Consider the following 18,513-nt stretch of genomic DNA (forward strand, 5'->3'; position numbering starts at 1 on the left):
ACAAAGCAAATGGAAAAAATCTCAATCACAATTATATCTGTCGCCAGTGCAGCATTTTACTCATTGATCTTTTCCTTTTGCCATCAATCCGTATTATGGCTGCAGAGACTTAAACTCCGCAACAAGAAATAGCAAGAAAAAAACAGTTTTGCATAATTAATAATAATTATTTATTTCTCAAAATACAGGAGTGAAAGAATCCCTAAATTGGGTGTGAATTTATGCTTATATATACGGTCCAATATTGCCAGGTGTTGACTCATGTAAGTTTCATTCGTGGGAATGGAGATCCTAGTTTGCTTGTCGAGAAAATTTATACAGCATTCAGTGATCATTCTTGGGATTTAGGAAGCAATTCACTTCAAGCTTTGTGAAGCTAGCCGTAAGGGGGAGAGGGGGGCTGCCACGAGATAACTAGTGTCACCTGTCAGCACTGTAGACTGTGAACGTGGATTCAGTAAACCTCATAAAAACTGACATCAGAAATAAACTCTGCATTTCATCTCTCGAGAATTTAATGAGAATCAGCATGTACAGATGTGAAAAATTAGACTTTGAAACTGCATTCAACAAGTTGGCAGCCCTAAAATCGCGAGGGATCTTCATATAACACTTTGTAACATTTTGTTAATGCTTATTGTAATTAGAGTATTAACTAACCCATCTTTTGTAATTTTCATTGCCTGTTACATTAATAGACTAAATTAACACTTCAAAAAATGTACACTACTTGTTCTGGCGACACTTTTTGAAAATTGGCGACAAAATATTGAGGTTGGCGATTTTTTTGGCGACAGCTTTTTAAAAGCCAGGACCATCCCTGTTTCTGGTGCAGTTTGGAATATGGCTTGTATCAGTAAGTTCAAATTGGCTTTGATTAAGGTAAAATTCATACATATTATTGAGGTGATCAGATGAGCTCTTATGACTCTGGAAAATATATTTTGAATGTAATCTTTGATAAGACTAGGAATAAAGGTCTATATGATCAAGTTCTTGCATGAATTCAAAAGAGAATGAAATCCATGAATTGTACTAAGGTAAATATTATTGAAGTGATCTTGCATTTGACTGGCTGACCGTGTTAAAACCATAGAGACTGTATTTCTGATCCAGTCTTGAAAAAAATTGAAACATTTAAATCATCAAGTTCTTGGAAGAGTCTGTGTCTGATTTGGATTTTTAATGTAGCTTTAAAAAAAAAAATCAGTTATATCACTATGATATCTGCATAGTTTATATTGATGTCTCATACTGCAGACTTGTAGCATGATGTCCCACCCAGTCACATTATCCTGACACCAGATCAACTTGTCCTAACACTAACCTCTAAATGCTGAGCACCTATCAAGGCAGATGTTAGTACCATTTTTATCAGTCTTTGGTACGATTCTGCTGCTGTTTTAACCCGTGACCTCTTGCATCCAAGGTGGACACTCTAACCATGAGGATACCGGAGCAGTCTTCTTCGAGGAGTAGAGTTATGAGCGAGATTGCTGATTGGTTTAGCTTGTCACACATATGAGCAAGACCCACATGTACTAACAGGGTTGCTGATTGGTTTAGCTTGTCTACACTTAGGCAATTCTATATTTTTCAGTTTGATTAGGAGTAAGAGACCATATATTAATTATGCCTTTATCTTTAATTTTTTTTTTAAAATCAGACTTTAGAAAAAAAAATTGCATTTTTTTGTGCTCGTAAATACTAAATAAACCTACATAATCAAATGGTCAACTTTTATGGTGTGTAAGAATAGAGGTCAAACATGAAGGTCAGAGGACCAGTTGTTTACATGTTAACTCCAGAGACATTGATGAAAGTGTTTGAGGATTATCTGCCATATACTTGTATGATCTGTACATTGTGTGAAGTTTACAAAGGGATGTTAATATTGCCTCTGATGTGGATTACAAAAAGTCAATGTTACGGTGGTAAGTTGGGTGATGATTTTCTGGTGGTAAAAAAATAAGCACAAAAATGTTGTGAATGTATTTTTAAGTGTAGGTATTAGACTTTGAAGCAGAATTAACCATTGCACAGTAAGAGAGTTTAATGAAGGAATCTAAAATGAAAGACCAAAGTATTTACGTGACACCTAAAATTCTGTTCAATATCTCACACAAGACATGGTACAAAAGAAGAAATCACTTAATTTAGTTTGAATGCATGTTACAAGAAGAAAAAAACATAAATGTAATAAAGATGTACATCATTTTTGTCCCCTAGTTTTTCAAAAACTATACCTATGAAATCTTTCTAACCTACCCCTCCATGTATGCATGTACAAACATTTACATACATACATACATACTCAGATATTCTTACGTTTTCCCCAGTGCAGCTGAACATTTTGATCTACTTCATAGGCACACATGAATCAACCGCTTAATATATTAACATAATATGATACATTTCTTTAAAATAAAACTTTTTAGACCCTCTCCATTACTCTTGCCTGATGGAGGCAAGTAATAAGATTATCCTTATGATTTGCAATAGATTTCCCTACAGCATTTTTTTATATAGAATAACAACCACGCATCTTGACTGAGAAACTGATCTTTGAAACTTACCACACTAGTATTAAAAGGATTGTTACCCTTCTCTACCCTCATTTAACCAGCCAACTGTGAGCAGTTGAGCGGTAACAAGCCTAGTAGGTGACACCTCTTCTAATTGTCTGACAGAGAAACCAAGTGTAAACCAGACCTAGTCACCACTGAATTAAATTTAATCCATGACATCCTAACTGACTGTTCAACAGTGAAATAATCAGTAAACTATATATATAGATCTTTAAATTTTACTTTGTTACAATTTGTTAGATAGTTTCATGTATAAGCAATCAAAGACAATTTGTTACAATATTTATAATATGCTATGACTGATGTCCAGTTGCTTAGAATGTGCTGGAAATGTCCAGCAAATAAAGTGATTTCAGGAAACGTGATACATACATGTTTTTGAAAAATGTATTTCTAATACCAAAATTTAATTTAAAAAATCGATTTGCTTTCTTGATCCACTTTCCTTTTAGTGTACAGGTCAGAAAGTTAATCTGGACAAACTTTTTGAATGTCAAGGCCTGCTGCAGACTTCCTCTCTCTGTCCATGGATTATCTACATTCTATATCAGACTCATATTTCTGGTTTATATATTCTGCATTTTTTATGTTTGATTTTCATTCACAGGATTATTTCTTATACAGTGTAAACAAGATATGATCACATTGTCCTCATTAATCTAAACCAATATTATGTCAGTGTAGTCTTATGTTACATGTTTAGGCTTGAAATAAACAGTAACACAAGAAAGAGTGAAAACAACAAGCTTTCAAAAAATATAATAATTTATTTTCCTGGAAAAAATTCTGTAAAAATGAAGAAGAAAAAAATGAACTTACGGTTTTAACAATCAAAACCAAAAATAATCCACAAATAAAATTTTAGTAGTCCTAATAATAAAATGTTCTAATGATTTTAAGTTCAAGTCCAAATGAAGAATCTAAGATGGAAGATGATGTATGCTGTAACCTGTATTGTTGAAGTCTGCAGTTCCTTGCAAAAACAGGAATTATCACTCCGGTTTTGGAAATCCAAATAAATTTTATAAGAGCTGTCTTTGCTTAGGAATTTCATTTGACCACATGTATTTTCCAGGAAAAAAAGAATCAGTTTTGAATCCAAATAATTTGAAATAACTCCAAACAGCAAAACATAAAACTTCCAGTGTAAGAGCCCAATTAACACTGAGAATATATCTCCAAAAAGATTATATCGTATTCTAAAACACAAAAAGGGAGTCACATGATCATGTTCCAGAACCGCATCAAAATTATATACTTGTTAAAGATCATGTACACCCAGTGTAGCCCTGATGAAAGCCAATCATTTTGCTCTAATAAAAACATTAAAAAATTGTTTACATCTTAAACATGTAGTCCCATCATGAACTCAACAACAACCAATCATTTTAAAATAAAAACAACTTATTTATGTGGTTGCTACTAATTTTGAATCAAGATCAGGATCTAGGTCAACACCTGGTGTTTACAAAACAAAATGTCAAGGTCAAACTATTTTCTGAAAATGGTATCTCTAATGAATAAATTTACATTGAAATAGCATGTAATGAAAAAAATATAAAATAAAACTGACAAACAATTAAATTTAAATACATATATATTAATAAGATATAATTAAATAAAATATACATAACAGTAGGTTGCAAATATTTTACACCTAATTGTATCCAAAGGTCAGAAAAATGAGTGCCAGTGGATGGACTAAAATAGTATACTTGTTTTTCTCCACTCATAAAGGTATGAAAAAAAATTCAGAAAGGCCTGGCCAACAGAATGCTGGAAACCACAATGAAGAACGAAAAATTGTATATACATATATATAATGAAACACAACATTACAAGAAATCATTTTGGATGCTTCTTAGTAGTCACCTATGTAGTTTTTGAAGGTAAAAGTGATTTTATAGTGACTGAGGGAAGAGTAGGTTGATCTTCCCCTTACCTTTCACATCCCATTTTAAAACTTAACACTCTAATCTTATTATCAATTATAGTTAAATTTTAATTAAAAAATTCTTTCTCCAAATGATTTACCTAAAAGTTCATCCAGGCTTTTCCCCAATTACTGCAAAAATCCAGCCAGGGACAAGTCTAATCTTATTACCAACTTTTTCATGTTTACTTGGTAATGTCAGAACCCTGACATACCAAATATCACAGAGATATTGCAAATGGCTTTGGAGTTTGCACCTGCAAGCTAAACTGCAGATAATGGATGGGTGGATGAAATAACAAAAATATTGAAAACTGAAGATTTCTGAATAACAAAGAGCCTGACTAGACCACCAGTATATCTTGAATGAACTTGCACTCTGGAAACAAAAGTATGATGATGGATGCATGATCAAATGGATGAAAGCATTACAATTAGTTATACTGAAGATTTGGGAATAGCAAACGGGAAGTCTAAACAACAAGTCTAATATATATAAACATTCACATGGATATTAAAATGTGTGGAGAATGGGATGGGTGGATGGATGGGCAAAAAGAAAAACGTTGAAACCAAAGAAATGTGAAAAGGCACATGTAGACCACTAGACCAACATGGGTACCAAGTTTCATACATATATTTTGAAAATTTAATGTATCTAATATCTCGGTAGGTTACCAATAAAATATTCTAGGGCTAGCTCATATTAAACCCACTCATATAAGGTTCTTCTTTTCAGGAATATCACAATCAAACAAAAATACTTAACACTACCCGTATAGACAGCATTTGTTACAGTAAAAGTCACACGGATCATATAAGCACATTTACTGATATCAATTTAAAAACTAATTTTAGTTTTAAAATTTAATCATGATACAGTTATAACAAAGTTTATCCAATCCCGATTTTTTAGTGATCTGCACATTAACTGTCATATAAAAATTTCCAAAGAAAAATTACTGAATTTTATGGACTTTCACAGTTTAGGTGTTACACTGGGTCTAGAACTTGATATTGGATTGAACTATTACTAGTGTAGGGGGAATCGAGGTATGATTGCATAAACAAGAAGATGCGCAAATTTTCATTCGTTTCCTGTATGGATGTTCAACTATGAATGGGATAGAGGAGTAACATGCAATAAGTTTTATTCTTAACTTCTTCAAATCAATAATTCTGCATGATGTAAAATTTAAATTAAATAAATCTGAATCGACAGCCGCATTTCTACTGTCCTTTACATGTAGGAAAAAGATATCTGTATGGGAAAAGTAAGTACCATGTACTTATTTAAACAAAAGACATGACATACAATACATAAGATATACACAGAGTTACAAAAATTGCCTCCGATTTATTGGACTTGTGTGCCTTTCTTTTTTTCTTGCCCGAGTTTTTCCAGGCTTTGTTTAAAAATGACAACACTGTCATGGGGGGTGTTTTTGTTTGTAGTACAATTTCTTTCCAACCTGCAGGTACTTTCCCTCTTACATCTTAGCATGAGACATTAATAGTTTAAACCGGTTCACCTTGCTTGCTTGACTGTGCCTAAAAAATGTTGACATACGTTATCACTGAACTTGCCGTTAAGCATTTTCAAGGAATTTATAGAGTAATCTTCAATGGAATTTTGACAGACAAGGTACAAAATAATGTGATTAATTGCCATTCAAAGGTATGTGTAATCAATTTCTCCAAAATGACACCGATACCTGCAAAAACGTTACTCTGAGCATGTATATAAGCTATGTGAGTTTTACTACAACTGTAAACAAGAGTATTGTAAATGGTACATTATATGCCTTGTGCTGAATTCATTTTTCTTCTTTAAGTCATGGTGACCTTGCCCTTTGTTACTGACCCCCAAAAGCCAAAAGTACCTTTTTTTGTCTCAAATGCAGGCCATCCACAACATTTGGTCGTGGTATGTAGCATCCGATTTTGTTGAAACTTGTACTTTGTTAAAAGTCCTTTGACATTTTAACCCCAGTATCAATTGATGTTTTCCTCATTCCAAATGCATGTCATTTACAGGGTTTAATCAAGGTATGTGATATGGAACTTGAGAAGTTTTGTGGAAATTGTTTCTCCTACTTCCAGTCTGTGATCTTGATCCCAAAATAAATAGGTGTCTTCCTTGTATAAAATGCAAGCTAGTCACAAGCATTGGTTGAAGAGGGTGATATACAACTAAATATATTTTGCAAAAATGTTTTTTTTCTTCTCTAAAATCACTATTACCATGACCATTGACCTTTTGACTTAAAAATAGATGTCTTTACTACCTCAAATGCAAGGAAATTACAATGTTTTGTCAAGGTATTTGGTATAAAAATCAAGTTACTGTACAGAGCATGGAGACAGTTTTTCTTCTATCAATCTCTGTGACTTTCATCTTTAACCTTTGAGCCTAAAACTGACAGGTTCTTTCTTGCCTCAAATGCAAACTATTAAAAAAGTCTGATGAAAAGGCAGACTGTTGAGAACACCCACTATTGTGCAGAAAATAAAATATGGCACAGACAAAATCTTAACAGGATACACTCTGCTGGTGAGTATATAAAACAATGTGTGTGTGTGTGTGATTTTGATTTTTAACGTAGCTTTAACAATGTTTTAGTCATATCGCTGCAGTGTGGCAGTTTACAGTTATGTTTAGCACTGGGGTACCATGCCACAGACATGTAGCATGATGTCCCACCTAGTCACATTATCCTGATACCAGGCCGACCAATCCTAACAATAACCTCTTAATGGTCTCCGTTACGGATCACTGCCATCTCACCTCTGTCTGCGTGGGTTCGAGTCCAGGATTCGGCCAATGTGGTTATGTGAGAAAGCTTGCCAGTAGCTTCTCATGGGTCGGTGGTTCTTCTCGGGGTTTTCCTGGGTTCTTCCTCCACCATTAATACTGGCCGCCATGCATTGCCTATCGTGTGCTGAAAAATGGCGTTAAACCCCACAACAACAACAACAATAACCTCTTAATGGTAAGCACCAAGTGAGGCAGTTGTTAGTACCATTTTATTATTCTTTGCTATGACTTGACTGGGGATCAAACCCACGACCTCCTGCATCCCAGGTGGACGCTCTAAAACAATGCAGCTAGAGGTAAAAGTAAACCATTCAAAGAACACAATCATAAACAAATATTAAATATAAGTAAAATTTAAGACTTTTAAGTTGATCTTAGTTTAAACAATATCTTTTAGCTATTATCATAAAAATATACATCAGTTTGTAACAGGTATCAGTATAATAAGAATGTCTTGAAATTTTAGAAATTGATAAAATATGTAAAATTATTGGATAATGTCATTTTATAACAAGAAAATAAATAAACACAAAAAATATATACAAAATGATGAGAGACAAAGGAAGTAGATTCTTTAAAATAATTTCCAAAACTTTAAAATGTATAAACATTACAATGTGAGATAAATCAAATAAACCAAACATGAAAAATCATTAAATTTGGTTTAAAAACTATTTTTAAAAATAATTTATTAAAGAGTAAAGAACTGGTTTATGAATATCAATGACATCAGGACACAAAAAACAAAAACAATACCACAACAGATTAAGTCCTGAACTACAGCCTTTACTCCAATGATTTACAGGCCCATATGAAAAGAGGCTACCTTGCCCAATGGCAAAAAAATGCACTGGTAATATTTTGTTCCACTAAAAAACATTGCTGCTTATAAGGTCAGATTTTCAGTACAGATGGGGTGGTTTTAGCTGAGGGGACCATATATTGTAGACAAAACACCCGCAAGATTCCCATTTTTTTAAAAGGATTACCAGAGACATATAACACAGAGATTGGCAACTTGGCATGAGAACAAAAAGAGCCCCTGAACTATCATGTTGGTGCATAAAATAAAATGTGATCCTTCAAGACTAAATAGTGAGATTTGCTATCTGCATTCATGACAATTCTAGTTGCAGTGTAAATCTTTTCTGTGTTCTGTTTTAATAATCCATTGTGGTAAGTTTCCTTAACTTTCTTAACGTAATATAGTAAAGCCACTTGCAATGTGTGCTCAATTTATATAGTGTAAAGGGTGTAAACAGTATGACTATGCAGCCTATATGTGAGAACTTCTTAAAGAGGGCATAACTTGAAGTTGAATAACTTCTTGAAAAAATAATAACATGCTATTTTCATGTTTAAACATAAAGATCTTTTCATGTCACAATAATGCAAGAATGTAGTTTTATTTAATGGTAGATTAGTTCTGAATGTTCCATACCAAAATATGTAGTGCTTGGAATCTGGGAGAACATGTCTTGAATGTGCAAACAGCATCCTTGATCATATTTTTTCCAATTATAATGTACATAATTATTGTGTCAACAAGGTATTACGAGCTTATTAGTTTTCAAACCACAATGTTAAAATTTTGCTTGGGGGGTTAGTGAGAAATTTTAAAGAATTAATACAGTGCATCACACAACCTCTACCCAGATTCTCCATTTTATCTTGAAAGGGAAAACAATGGAGAGGAAGCACTTCCTTATTTTATGTATTTGGAACTAATTACATGACTAGTAGTACATTGCTAAACATGTATGAACACTAGAACAAATTTCCTATTGTGTGGTAACATTTTAAAACACAATGTGAATAGGTTTATACTAACAAACTCATACTAAATTGTATTTTCTTTCTTCATAAAACTAAAATTTAAGAACCTTTTGATAATGTATGGGGAAGAAGTACCCTTTTAGTATGTAGAACTTAAAATTTCAGGAAAGTATTGGTTTTGTGCCTCTGAGGCTGCTGAGTTTCAAGTCACAATATTTAATTTTGCTTTGGGGTAGTTTTTTGTGTTTAAATTGACTAACCCAGTGCATCACACAGTCCCTACACAGATTCTTCAAGCTGCCTTGTCAGAGAAACAGTGGAGAGAAATCCCCTCATTTTCTCCTAAATATATGAATAGTATATTGTTATGTATTTTTAAGAAATATAATCCATTTTCTATTGTGTAGTAAAAAAAAATTAAAAAATGTCAATAAGTTTATACAAATAAAACTCAGACTAAATTGTTTAACCATGCCAATGAAGTTCAAGAACTTTATGCAATTTCAAGAAATTATTGCTGCTGTTTCAATGAGGTTGTTAATTTTCAAATCACGATGTTTAATTTTGCTATATATTTGTGAAAACTAGAATAAAGTTCATAGCATTTTTAGAGACAACGGCAGTATGTTCATATGTTTATGCAAGGGGATCTTACACAATGATTAAAAAAACTTTTGACCCAAGATGAAGGGAGGTGGTGCAACTATTTTAAAATTCAAAAAAGTATTGCCATTGTTGATATCACATTTTTATGCACAGATAGATAAACTGGTTGTATTTTTGCACCATTTCTTTATTGGGGTAGCAACTGATGTGTGTGGACTAACAAGTCCAAGAAAACTATATCAACATTTGTTTTCAGTACCAATTTGTTAAGAGATTGATATTTTTCTTGAAAGGTTTTGCTCTATCAGAAGTTTTAGAGATCAATAAATACATTGTTCTCAAATGCCTCTCAAAAAATAATCAAAGCTTGCATTGAAAAGAAAGTATTGGTACTACAACACTGCTGATCTAGATCCAAAGTCAGTCCAGGAGTCATGAAGACTGATAACAAAAATGATCAGGTGCTGACAGAAGTTGGTAATGCTTTGCAGAACATTCATACAAAGTAGAGCATGAGGCAGTTAACATTGTGCACCAATGTAAAGAATGTTGCTGAGTGTATTCATTTCATTTTTAATGAAGGAACGACTTGGTGCTAACACATACCTTTAATCAAGACCCACTTTAACATTTTTTCATCTACAGACAAAAAGGTGGTCCCAACTATAAACCAACAGTCTATCAGGTCTGAAATGCCTTGACTACAATTAGAGCAATCACTTGCTCCTTGCCAAGGAAATATTAAACATTCAAACAATGAAAATGCTGAGAATAGGGAAAATAATAATATAGAATATCCAAGTGGAAGAGGCATTGTTAAAGAACTGAAAGTTCTGTTCACAGATGCATATATACATTAGGCAACTGTGTTTTAAAAAATATTTCATCTATTTTATTTTTTGTGTGATTGTTTTATTATATCATGTATCCTCTGTATCTTTCTACTTTTGTGCTTTGTCTGACAATCTTTTTAATTCTTGACATGTGTATGTGTGCTACATCATACTGTTTCACATATTAAGATATTTTTCTCCCTCTCTCTCTCCCCTCAAGTTGTACATGCTGCATGATTGATAAATTTAAGCATTTACATTAACATTTGAATAAAATGTGACTTTGAAACACTTTGAAAATTACAAGAGGAAAACGAAATCAAATGGGAATGTGTATTTTTGCTGTAATTGCATGATAGTAACTTGGTTTTCTTCTAACTTCATTTTCAGTTATTTATTAAGTGATAAACAAAATAACATGAAGAATGTTCAATCTCATTAAGAAAACACACTCCTTGAAATTTTTAAAAAGTTTTTAAAAACTTAAAAGTCTTAGAAAAACAACTCTGGGTCTGTTCAAACTATGGATTGTTGTAACCACCTGGAGTGAATATATTCTTGATGTATCTATGTTTTTGTTTTTTTAAATCTGCATATCAATGAAGCAGATTAGACTGTGCATGGACAACAGGAATAAACATTTTTTGTATCCACAGCTAGAGTCAGCTCTTCAATTTGTGTTTCCATTTTACAAAAAGATTTATTTCAGCACAAAGCTCACTAGTATATAAAATGCAAAGATATTGTTATTTCATTGTATTCTTTCATGACTGATGTTTATACGAAAAATTAGGCTGCAGACTGGCCAGCACTCAAGAGAAGAAAATGAAAATGATGTTTAGTCTCAAATGTCTTTGGGTAACATTCATATTATGAAAAATGTTACTTTCCATTAGCAATTACCTTATTTTGCTTTCAGTGTTTCACATAAAGACTTAAATTTGTTCAGAGCATGTCCTTTTATAATTAGAAAGAAATTGATAACATTCATAAGCAGTATACTCCACCAGAATATCTTCAAGACTGAGATCATCCCATCAAGGGTAGTCTGAAAGCAACACTGACACGTGCAATACCAAAACAAAAATATTGATATTTGTCTTTTTCCAACAAAAACTAACACCTATCTTCTGATCTGACACTGTGATACTGTAGGTAATAACAAATTAATTCTTTAAAAACAAATCCTGACACTGTGTTAGTCTATCAATATATTGATTACACCTATCACCGCTGACACAAGAAATTCTCTACTGCTAGTTTCCAAACAGTCGCAATCGCTATTAATGGGTCATTTACATAAGAATGGCAGCCCATTAGAAAATTAAATGGTTCAGTTGACAATCTCTGTGTTATATACGTCTTTGGGATTACATGGGAAATTTAATTGTTTAACTTCTGTGATTTTAAAAATTTTGTAATAAAAACACAAGTTACCAAATGAAAAGAAATATTTCAAAAATTGCAAAAATTGTACACATTGAAAATCTGACCAAATCTTAAATTGAGAAAATTAGGAAAATGTTTCAGAACAGTGAATTACTCCCTGTCTATAAGGTAATTTAAATGTCATACATGAAACTACACCTGTTAAGTTCACTTAACTATAATTAATTGGTATATATGTTTCTGATGTCTAAGTACAATTGTCATCACAAAATCACATTCATAAAAGCCACTCTGACCCCCTCCATCATAAAATGTTACTTGAATCCAAATCTTACTTCAAACTTTCTGACCAATCTGAAAGTTGTATTAATATTTTATATTTGTATTTCATGCCATATTTCCAAATCAAGTGTAACATCTATTAACTAAAGATTTATGACAGAGAGGACTGATCATGTAAATATAGTAATTTGTTATAATTTTTAATTTATATATGTAAAAATATGTGCGTATAGAATTACAGTAATCTAAACTAGCGATTATTCAAATCTGGATACATCTCTCCCAAACAGAAGTGTCTTAGTCCAGTCTAGAGGCACCTGCATTCTGAGCCTCCAGCTACCCAGACGGGTCAAGTATGCTGATCGCCATAGAAACCAGGAAGGAAAACCTGAAAATTGACAAAAAACTGAGATTATATCCATAAAAGTATTACAAAGTAAACAAAGGAGGACCCCCTGTAAGCATGTCAATTTCTGTTATTTTTGTTTTAAATGAAACTCCTGCATGCTGAAAAACTTTTACTACATGAGTGTTTTAAACGTGAATGCCAAGCTATGGTTAACATTTTTTAAATGTGATGGATTTAAAATAAAGATCAAACAGTGATGATTTCCATCCTATTTAAAGTACTTTGAGATAACATAATGACTGACAAATTGACAAATCTGGCGTACTTTACTTTGTTGATGACATCATGTACTGTACTGCAATAAATTTGGTTATTACCTTCAACAGATGAGGGTCTGAATAACCAAACTTTCAAAGCACTGGACTGAAGTTAATTTTTTCAATGAAATGTCCTGAAATTTAGATCAGATAGCATGTATCTTCTTTAATCTTTTGCAAAGTAAAACCTGATTAGGCAACAAAAAAAATGTTGTTAGCAACTCCAACTTCAGGATTTTATTCACATTCCGGCTAGCATCATGAATATACTGTGCTGGACCAGTTTTATGAAATTCAAAACTCATGAGCAGTGATTGATTAAAACCTGAATTTGTCAGTTACATTGACAAATACATCGGCTTAATATCTAACCCATGCCAGTTTGGGATATTGTTTGCAATAGCTGCAAAGCATCTTTCCTTTAGAGTCGGTAAATTCAAGCCATGAATAATTACCAACCCAATATAACTGAAATTTCTTTTTCTCTAAGTTGTGTCATATTTCATATTTTTTGCTGCCAGAGAGTCTCCCTTGTGACTCTGGCAGAAATAGCTACCTCAAACTAAGTGGCAGCCTACTGTTTTATCCCTCTACTGTTAAAAGAATTTTCCTTCTCTTAACTTTTCTTATCCAAAAAGGAAAGATCACTTCATCTGACAACTACTTCTAATAAAGTGATCATAATATATATTTTGTTGTTTAAATGTGACCACCAATTACTCCTAACTTAACTTGTTTAATGCAAATGCAATATCATTCATTGAAGCTGATCCTCTCTATAACCAATTAAAAAAAATGAAAGACAAGTCACTCATGTCAGTAAAATGTCTTCAATAACTTCACTGCACTGACTCGGTGGATTCAACTCAAAGTGTGAGCCACTCATGTTTATCTGGGTTGAGTAAACACAAGGTTGTTTAAAACACTGTTAACTAACCATACCGGATATGTTTTGTATGAAGTGTTTTGATTGGCCGATAATATGGTTGCTTAGTCCAATATGCAGTCAAGCATTAATAACTGGTCCACAAAGGACAGTTCCCAATCATCATTTCTTGTAGTATCACAGGATGTTGATGAAAAAATGAAGGTTTGGTTTAATCATTCAGAATGCCTGGAAGTCATAACTGGCCCAATAAAGGTAGATAATGAGATTAAAGTATGAACATTTGCACTTGCCCAACTTGTTTTGAAGCAGGAATGAACACTTGGACAATTTTATTTGTCTGACTTTGAAAATGAATAATCCTGGATGTCGAGGTATGGGATTTGATCAGCCTCAAAGTTTCCATTAATTCATTAGTGTAGAAACTTAGTTTATTAAAACATATTTTAACATAATTTCACACAATACATCATAACATGGTTTAATATTCCATATAAAACACCAATTAAATGAAAGCTTCAGGACTTCATGAATCCTGTAGAGCATTAAGTTCAGTCCCTATAATTACAAACAGTTACAGTTACCCCCCCCCCCTTCCAAGAATAAAATGTTGAGGGACCAAATTAAAATTTTTGGTCTTGAGTGGTTTTTGCTGTACATGTAAAACATACTTGGGACCTTGAGAAGACACTTTCAACATGGAATAGTCAATCATATAAGCAGGTTAGAATTTTGTATTATTTCATATGAGCTCTTCAAGAAATCAGAGTACCATGGGACATATTTTTTAAAAACTGCCTTTCCTGGGTAACCTATATGTTTAAAAAGAACAGTCCTTATTAGGTTCATTATTTTCACCTAAAAATGAAATGTTGTCAGATAATATCTGATATACAAGTAAATTTTATTGTTAAGAAACAAAATCAATAGCAAATGAACTATTAATATTTTTGAAAATCAGGATTTCAAAACATCCATTATGTGCTTCTATATTTGAATTACTGACACTGAATGGTCTAATGTTCTTTACAGATCATTTTCAGGCAACTTGGTCTGAAGGAGTTCCAGTTTTGTGTAGTTCATTTAAAGTGTGAAATTGACACATGGAACTGAAAAATTCTTTCGATTTTCAGAGCAGATGGGTTTCAATTTAATGTGTTTTTTACTGAATAGTTCTGGAACAGAACCAAGATTGGTTTCAAGGGGATTTTGGTTTACTGAATTTTCAGTTTGCAACGTTTCACTATATACAAATAATAATGAAACAACATTTACAAATACCAGAACTATTCTGTAACCACTGCTTACACATATTATGAAAGCACACAAAATGGGAGCATGAATTCAGTCAATAGATTGACAAACAATACAGAAACAGGTTTACATGATCATACTAATGTATCTACTGAAACCAAAGTGTACACGAACTTTTCAGTGAATCTGACTGCACATGGTAGGGTGATTAACTGTGAACTTTTACATAGCTCTATGGCTAGATAAATATAGAAACCCGAACATGCATAGTGAAAGTAGTTCTTTTCTGATAACACGAACTTATTATCTTCGAATAATAACTTCAATTTTTCTAACTCCCATGGTGGGATTTGAATTAATTCAAGATGTTGTTACAAAGGCTTGGTAAAAATTTGTACAAATACAGATCTCCCTTGTTATAAAGAGGTAGTCAGGGTCCTATAGCACTAAACCCAACTATGTAACAGACTGCATTATACAAAGAACTACAATATATACAGAACCACGATATATTGAGAATAGTGTAATGTGGGGGCTGTGGTGCAGTGGGCACAATCAAAATTTGTTAAAGGAAATGAAGTTTCACCTTGTTTTCTTTCAACCCTTACTATTATACACTGGTATGATTTGGGTCATGGGGTCCATATTAGTACTATGTTATATCCAGAATCACGTTATAATGAGGTGTGTTATAATGGAGGAGAGCTTTAATAATTATGATATAACACAGTATTTGGCATAAAATTACCTCCCCTAAGTAGCAACATTGTTGGGGATCAATGTAATATCATGAACTATGTCCAATGGAAATATGGAATAAAAGATAATTTTGTCTCATTTTGGATGAGACAACGCCAAGAGACAAACAGGATACACGCATACCTTGCAGCTTAAAGTCTGGGAGATCTGAGAGTCCCTGGTATTGACCGATGTAGGCAAGCATTCCCATACTAGTGAACTTAAATGGCTCTCCATCTCCTTTTCCATTCAGCTGCTCTGCAAGATATTTTCCCTGCCTCTCAGCTACCTTTTAAAAATGAAACCTCCATCTACTGTAAATCCATTTTTTTGGGACAGCAATTATTTTATTTTATTACGGATCATGCAAACAAATACAAAAACAAAAGCAAGCATTGATATTTTCACTGATACTTAGTTCAACTATATGCTTATCAAGGTCCCATTTGTTTTATAGGTCCAAAATGGGTCTTGCCATAGGTTCTTTCATTCTGTGGTTTGTAGGTACTGATAAATCCACATAAACTGATACATGACAAATAATTTAGAGTATTTTGTAGTAGAAACCAATTATGAGTAGCACTTTTACATTATGAACCACACGTAGGCATCCTCAGACAGCCATGTGTGACCTTGCATCAGTGTCATGATCAGAAGTACACAGAATGCTAAGTCTTGCCTGCTATTCCAGGGTACATTCCTAATATGCAAAGTCACTACAGCATATAAAGTGACATAATTTTCCCTGTTATTTTAAGTAAAATCAGTATTTTTCATTATGTGATAAACAGAATCTCACATCTGTGATCAATTAAAATAAATTAACAAATCTTTTCTTTAGAATATTTTCTTTTATTCATTAAGGTTTCATCTGAAACAAGTACTGTCTTATGTAAGATTCTCTATTTCTCAATGTCATTTTAAAATGAAGGGTTGCTCCCCTATTATGAGACCAGATCACCCATTCTAAAATACAAAGGCAACATTACAAAAGGGTTGACCTATCATGTGGGGTACAGAATAGTAAAAATACACCTCTATTCGATACACTGTGACACACTTTAAATTCATGGGCTTCCAAATTTCATGATTTTCATGGGTAAGCCAGACTGAGAATTTAAAGTCAAAATGAAATATCAACCAAGCTGACATTCACCCATTCCCTCTGACAATGCAACCGAAAAGCATCACATTTTTCTTTGTTTTAATACCATGGCTACCTAGAGTGCTGAGAATGTGAAATATACATTAGTATAAGTACATGAATGATGAGGAACACTGAGCAATTATAATTCAAATACGTATTTCATGAACATGAAACATTCAGGAAGATTGTAATGAATCTACCTGATGTACAGTATAGTAATAAAAACAGATTTACCCACAGTCTGCATTCTTCTTTATTTCTCAAAGCACATACTATTCCCACTTAGGAATACATATTTGCTCATCTAATTGCTAAATAAGTACACAATCAGCAGTTTAGTCCAACTTTCACAGAGCTCATATGAATCAGGTCTCTCCAAAGTGCTACTTTGTTGTGTCTGCAGATATTAAAAGCCACTTTGAGTGAACTGGCTTATGGTTAGATGTCTTCAGCTCAAATGAGACCTGATTTGAATGTACAATCTCCACTGTCTTCCAGTTCAATTAGCTGTGTTGAATACCACTCATGCAGTCATATTCTGTAACAATACTTTTGGCACCAGTCATCACAATATGTGCATTAATAAAACTGTACTTTACGGATTTGATTTTAGATCACAAGTACAACATCATCCATCAATAAGGGGTACCCAAGCAACAATTTTTGGCAGGTGTATGTTATTTACAGTCATTGGCTTTGTTCAAGTGACTAATCTTTAATTGTTGAGAATTGTATGCTTCGATAGTGGGGTTTAAGAACACCTCAGGACCTAATTACTAAGATTACAATAGTGGTATTAAATGTATTAGCTCAAACATGTGTGGAATAGAAGCTGACATTTCATTTCAGATATCTGCATTTATGCCAGATGATTGCAATGATTAACTCGATTTCTCAACTTCATCACTACAGTATGGATCAAACCTGTTTACTTGCACATGGAAATGAATGTCTGTATACTAGTAGACTTATGCTCAAGACAGTATGCATTATTTTTGGGGGTAAATGACAGACCCATGAAATTAGGTACCCATGAATATGTATATTTTAACCCAAACCAAGATTCTGAAACACATGAAAATAAAGTTTTACAGTATTTGGCTCTGGGTTTAATGCAATGTTTCTGCACCTGATATGCTATGCACAGCAGCCCAGTAGAGGAAGAACCCATGAACTATGCACAGCAGCCCAGTAGAGGAAGAACCCATGAACTCCCCAGGAAGAACCAATGACCCATGGAAAACTACTGGCAAACGTTCTCACATAAAAACATTGCCCAAGCAGAGACTCAAATTCAAGAGAGAACGAGAGTCAAGATGTGAGTGATCTATAGAGGCAAGTGCCTTATACCACTCAGCCATTTATTTGGTTGCCCCCCTCCCCACTCTGATATGTACCTGAAAAACTCTTGAATCCTCATATAACATGATGATAACCATGGAACAGATTTTTTTCTATTGGAGGTTGACAATTCAGAAAAGTCCAATCAAACTAAATATCCCAAATTCACACAACATTTCAAATGCTAAAATGCTGTATTATCTTTTAATGCTGGAGATATAAAAAGAAATATATAAGAAAATATCATCTGGCACAA

At 33.1% G+C, this 18,513-nt stretch overlaps 1 protein-coding gene across 1 annotated transcript in view; it reads right to left on the reverse strand.

Annotated features, from left to right (window-relative positions):
- Positions 1-146: 146 nt before the first annotated feature.
- LOC149776897 (uncharacterized) overlaps positions 147-18,513 on the reverse strand; it is a 33,063-nt gene continuing 14,696 nt past the window's right edge. Inside the window, exons 6-7 of the mRNA XM_089941596.1 lie at positions 15,914-16,058; positions 147-12,613 (exon numbers count right to left, since the gene is read on the reverse strand). Of these exons, the coding sequence (XP_089797722.1) occupies positions 12,483-12,613; positions 15,914-16,058 (276 nt within the window). The 3' untranslated portion in view covers positions 147-12,482. The remainder of the gene's footprint in view (positions 12,614-15,913; positions 16,059-18,513) is intronic.

Source organism: Sinohyriopsis cumingii, chromosome 18, assembly GCF_028554795.1.
Source record: "Sinohyriopsis cumingii isolate HCF-2022 chromosome 18, ASM2855479v2, whole genome shotgun sequence".
In the NCBI taxonomy this organism is placed as follows: domain Eukaryota; kingdom Metazoa; phylum Mollusca; class Bivalvia; order Unionida; family Unionidae; genus Sinohyriopsis; species Sinohyriopsis cumingii.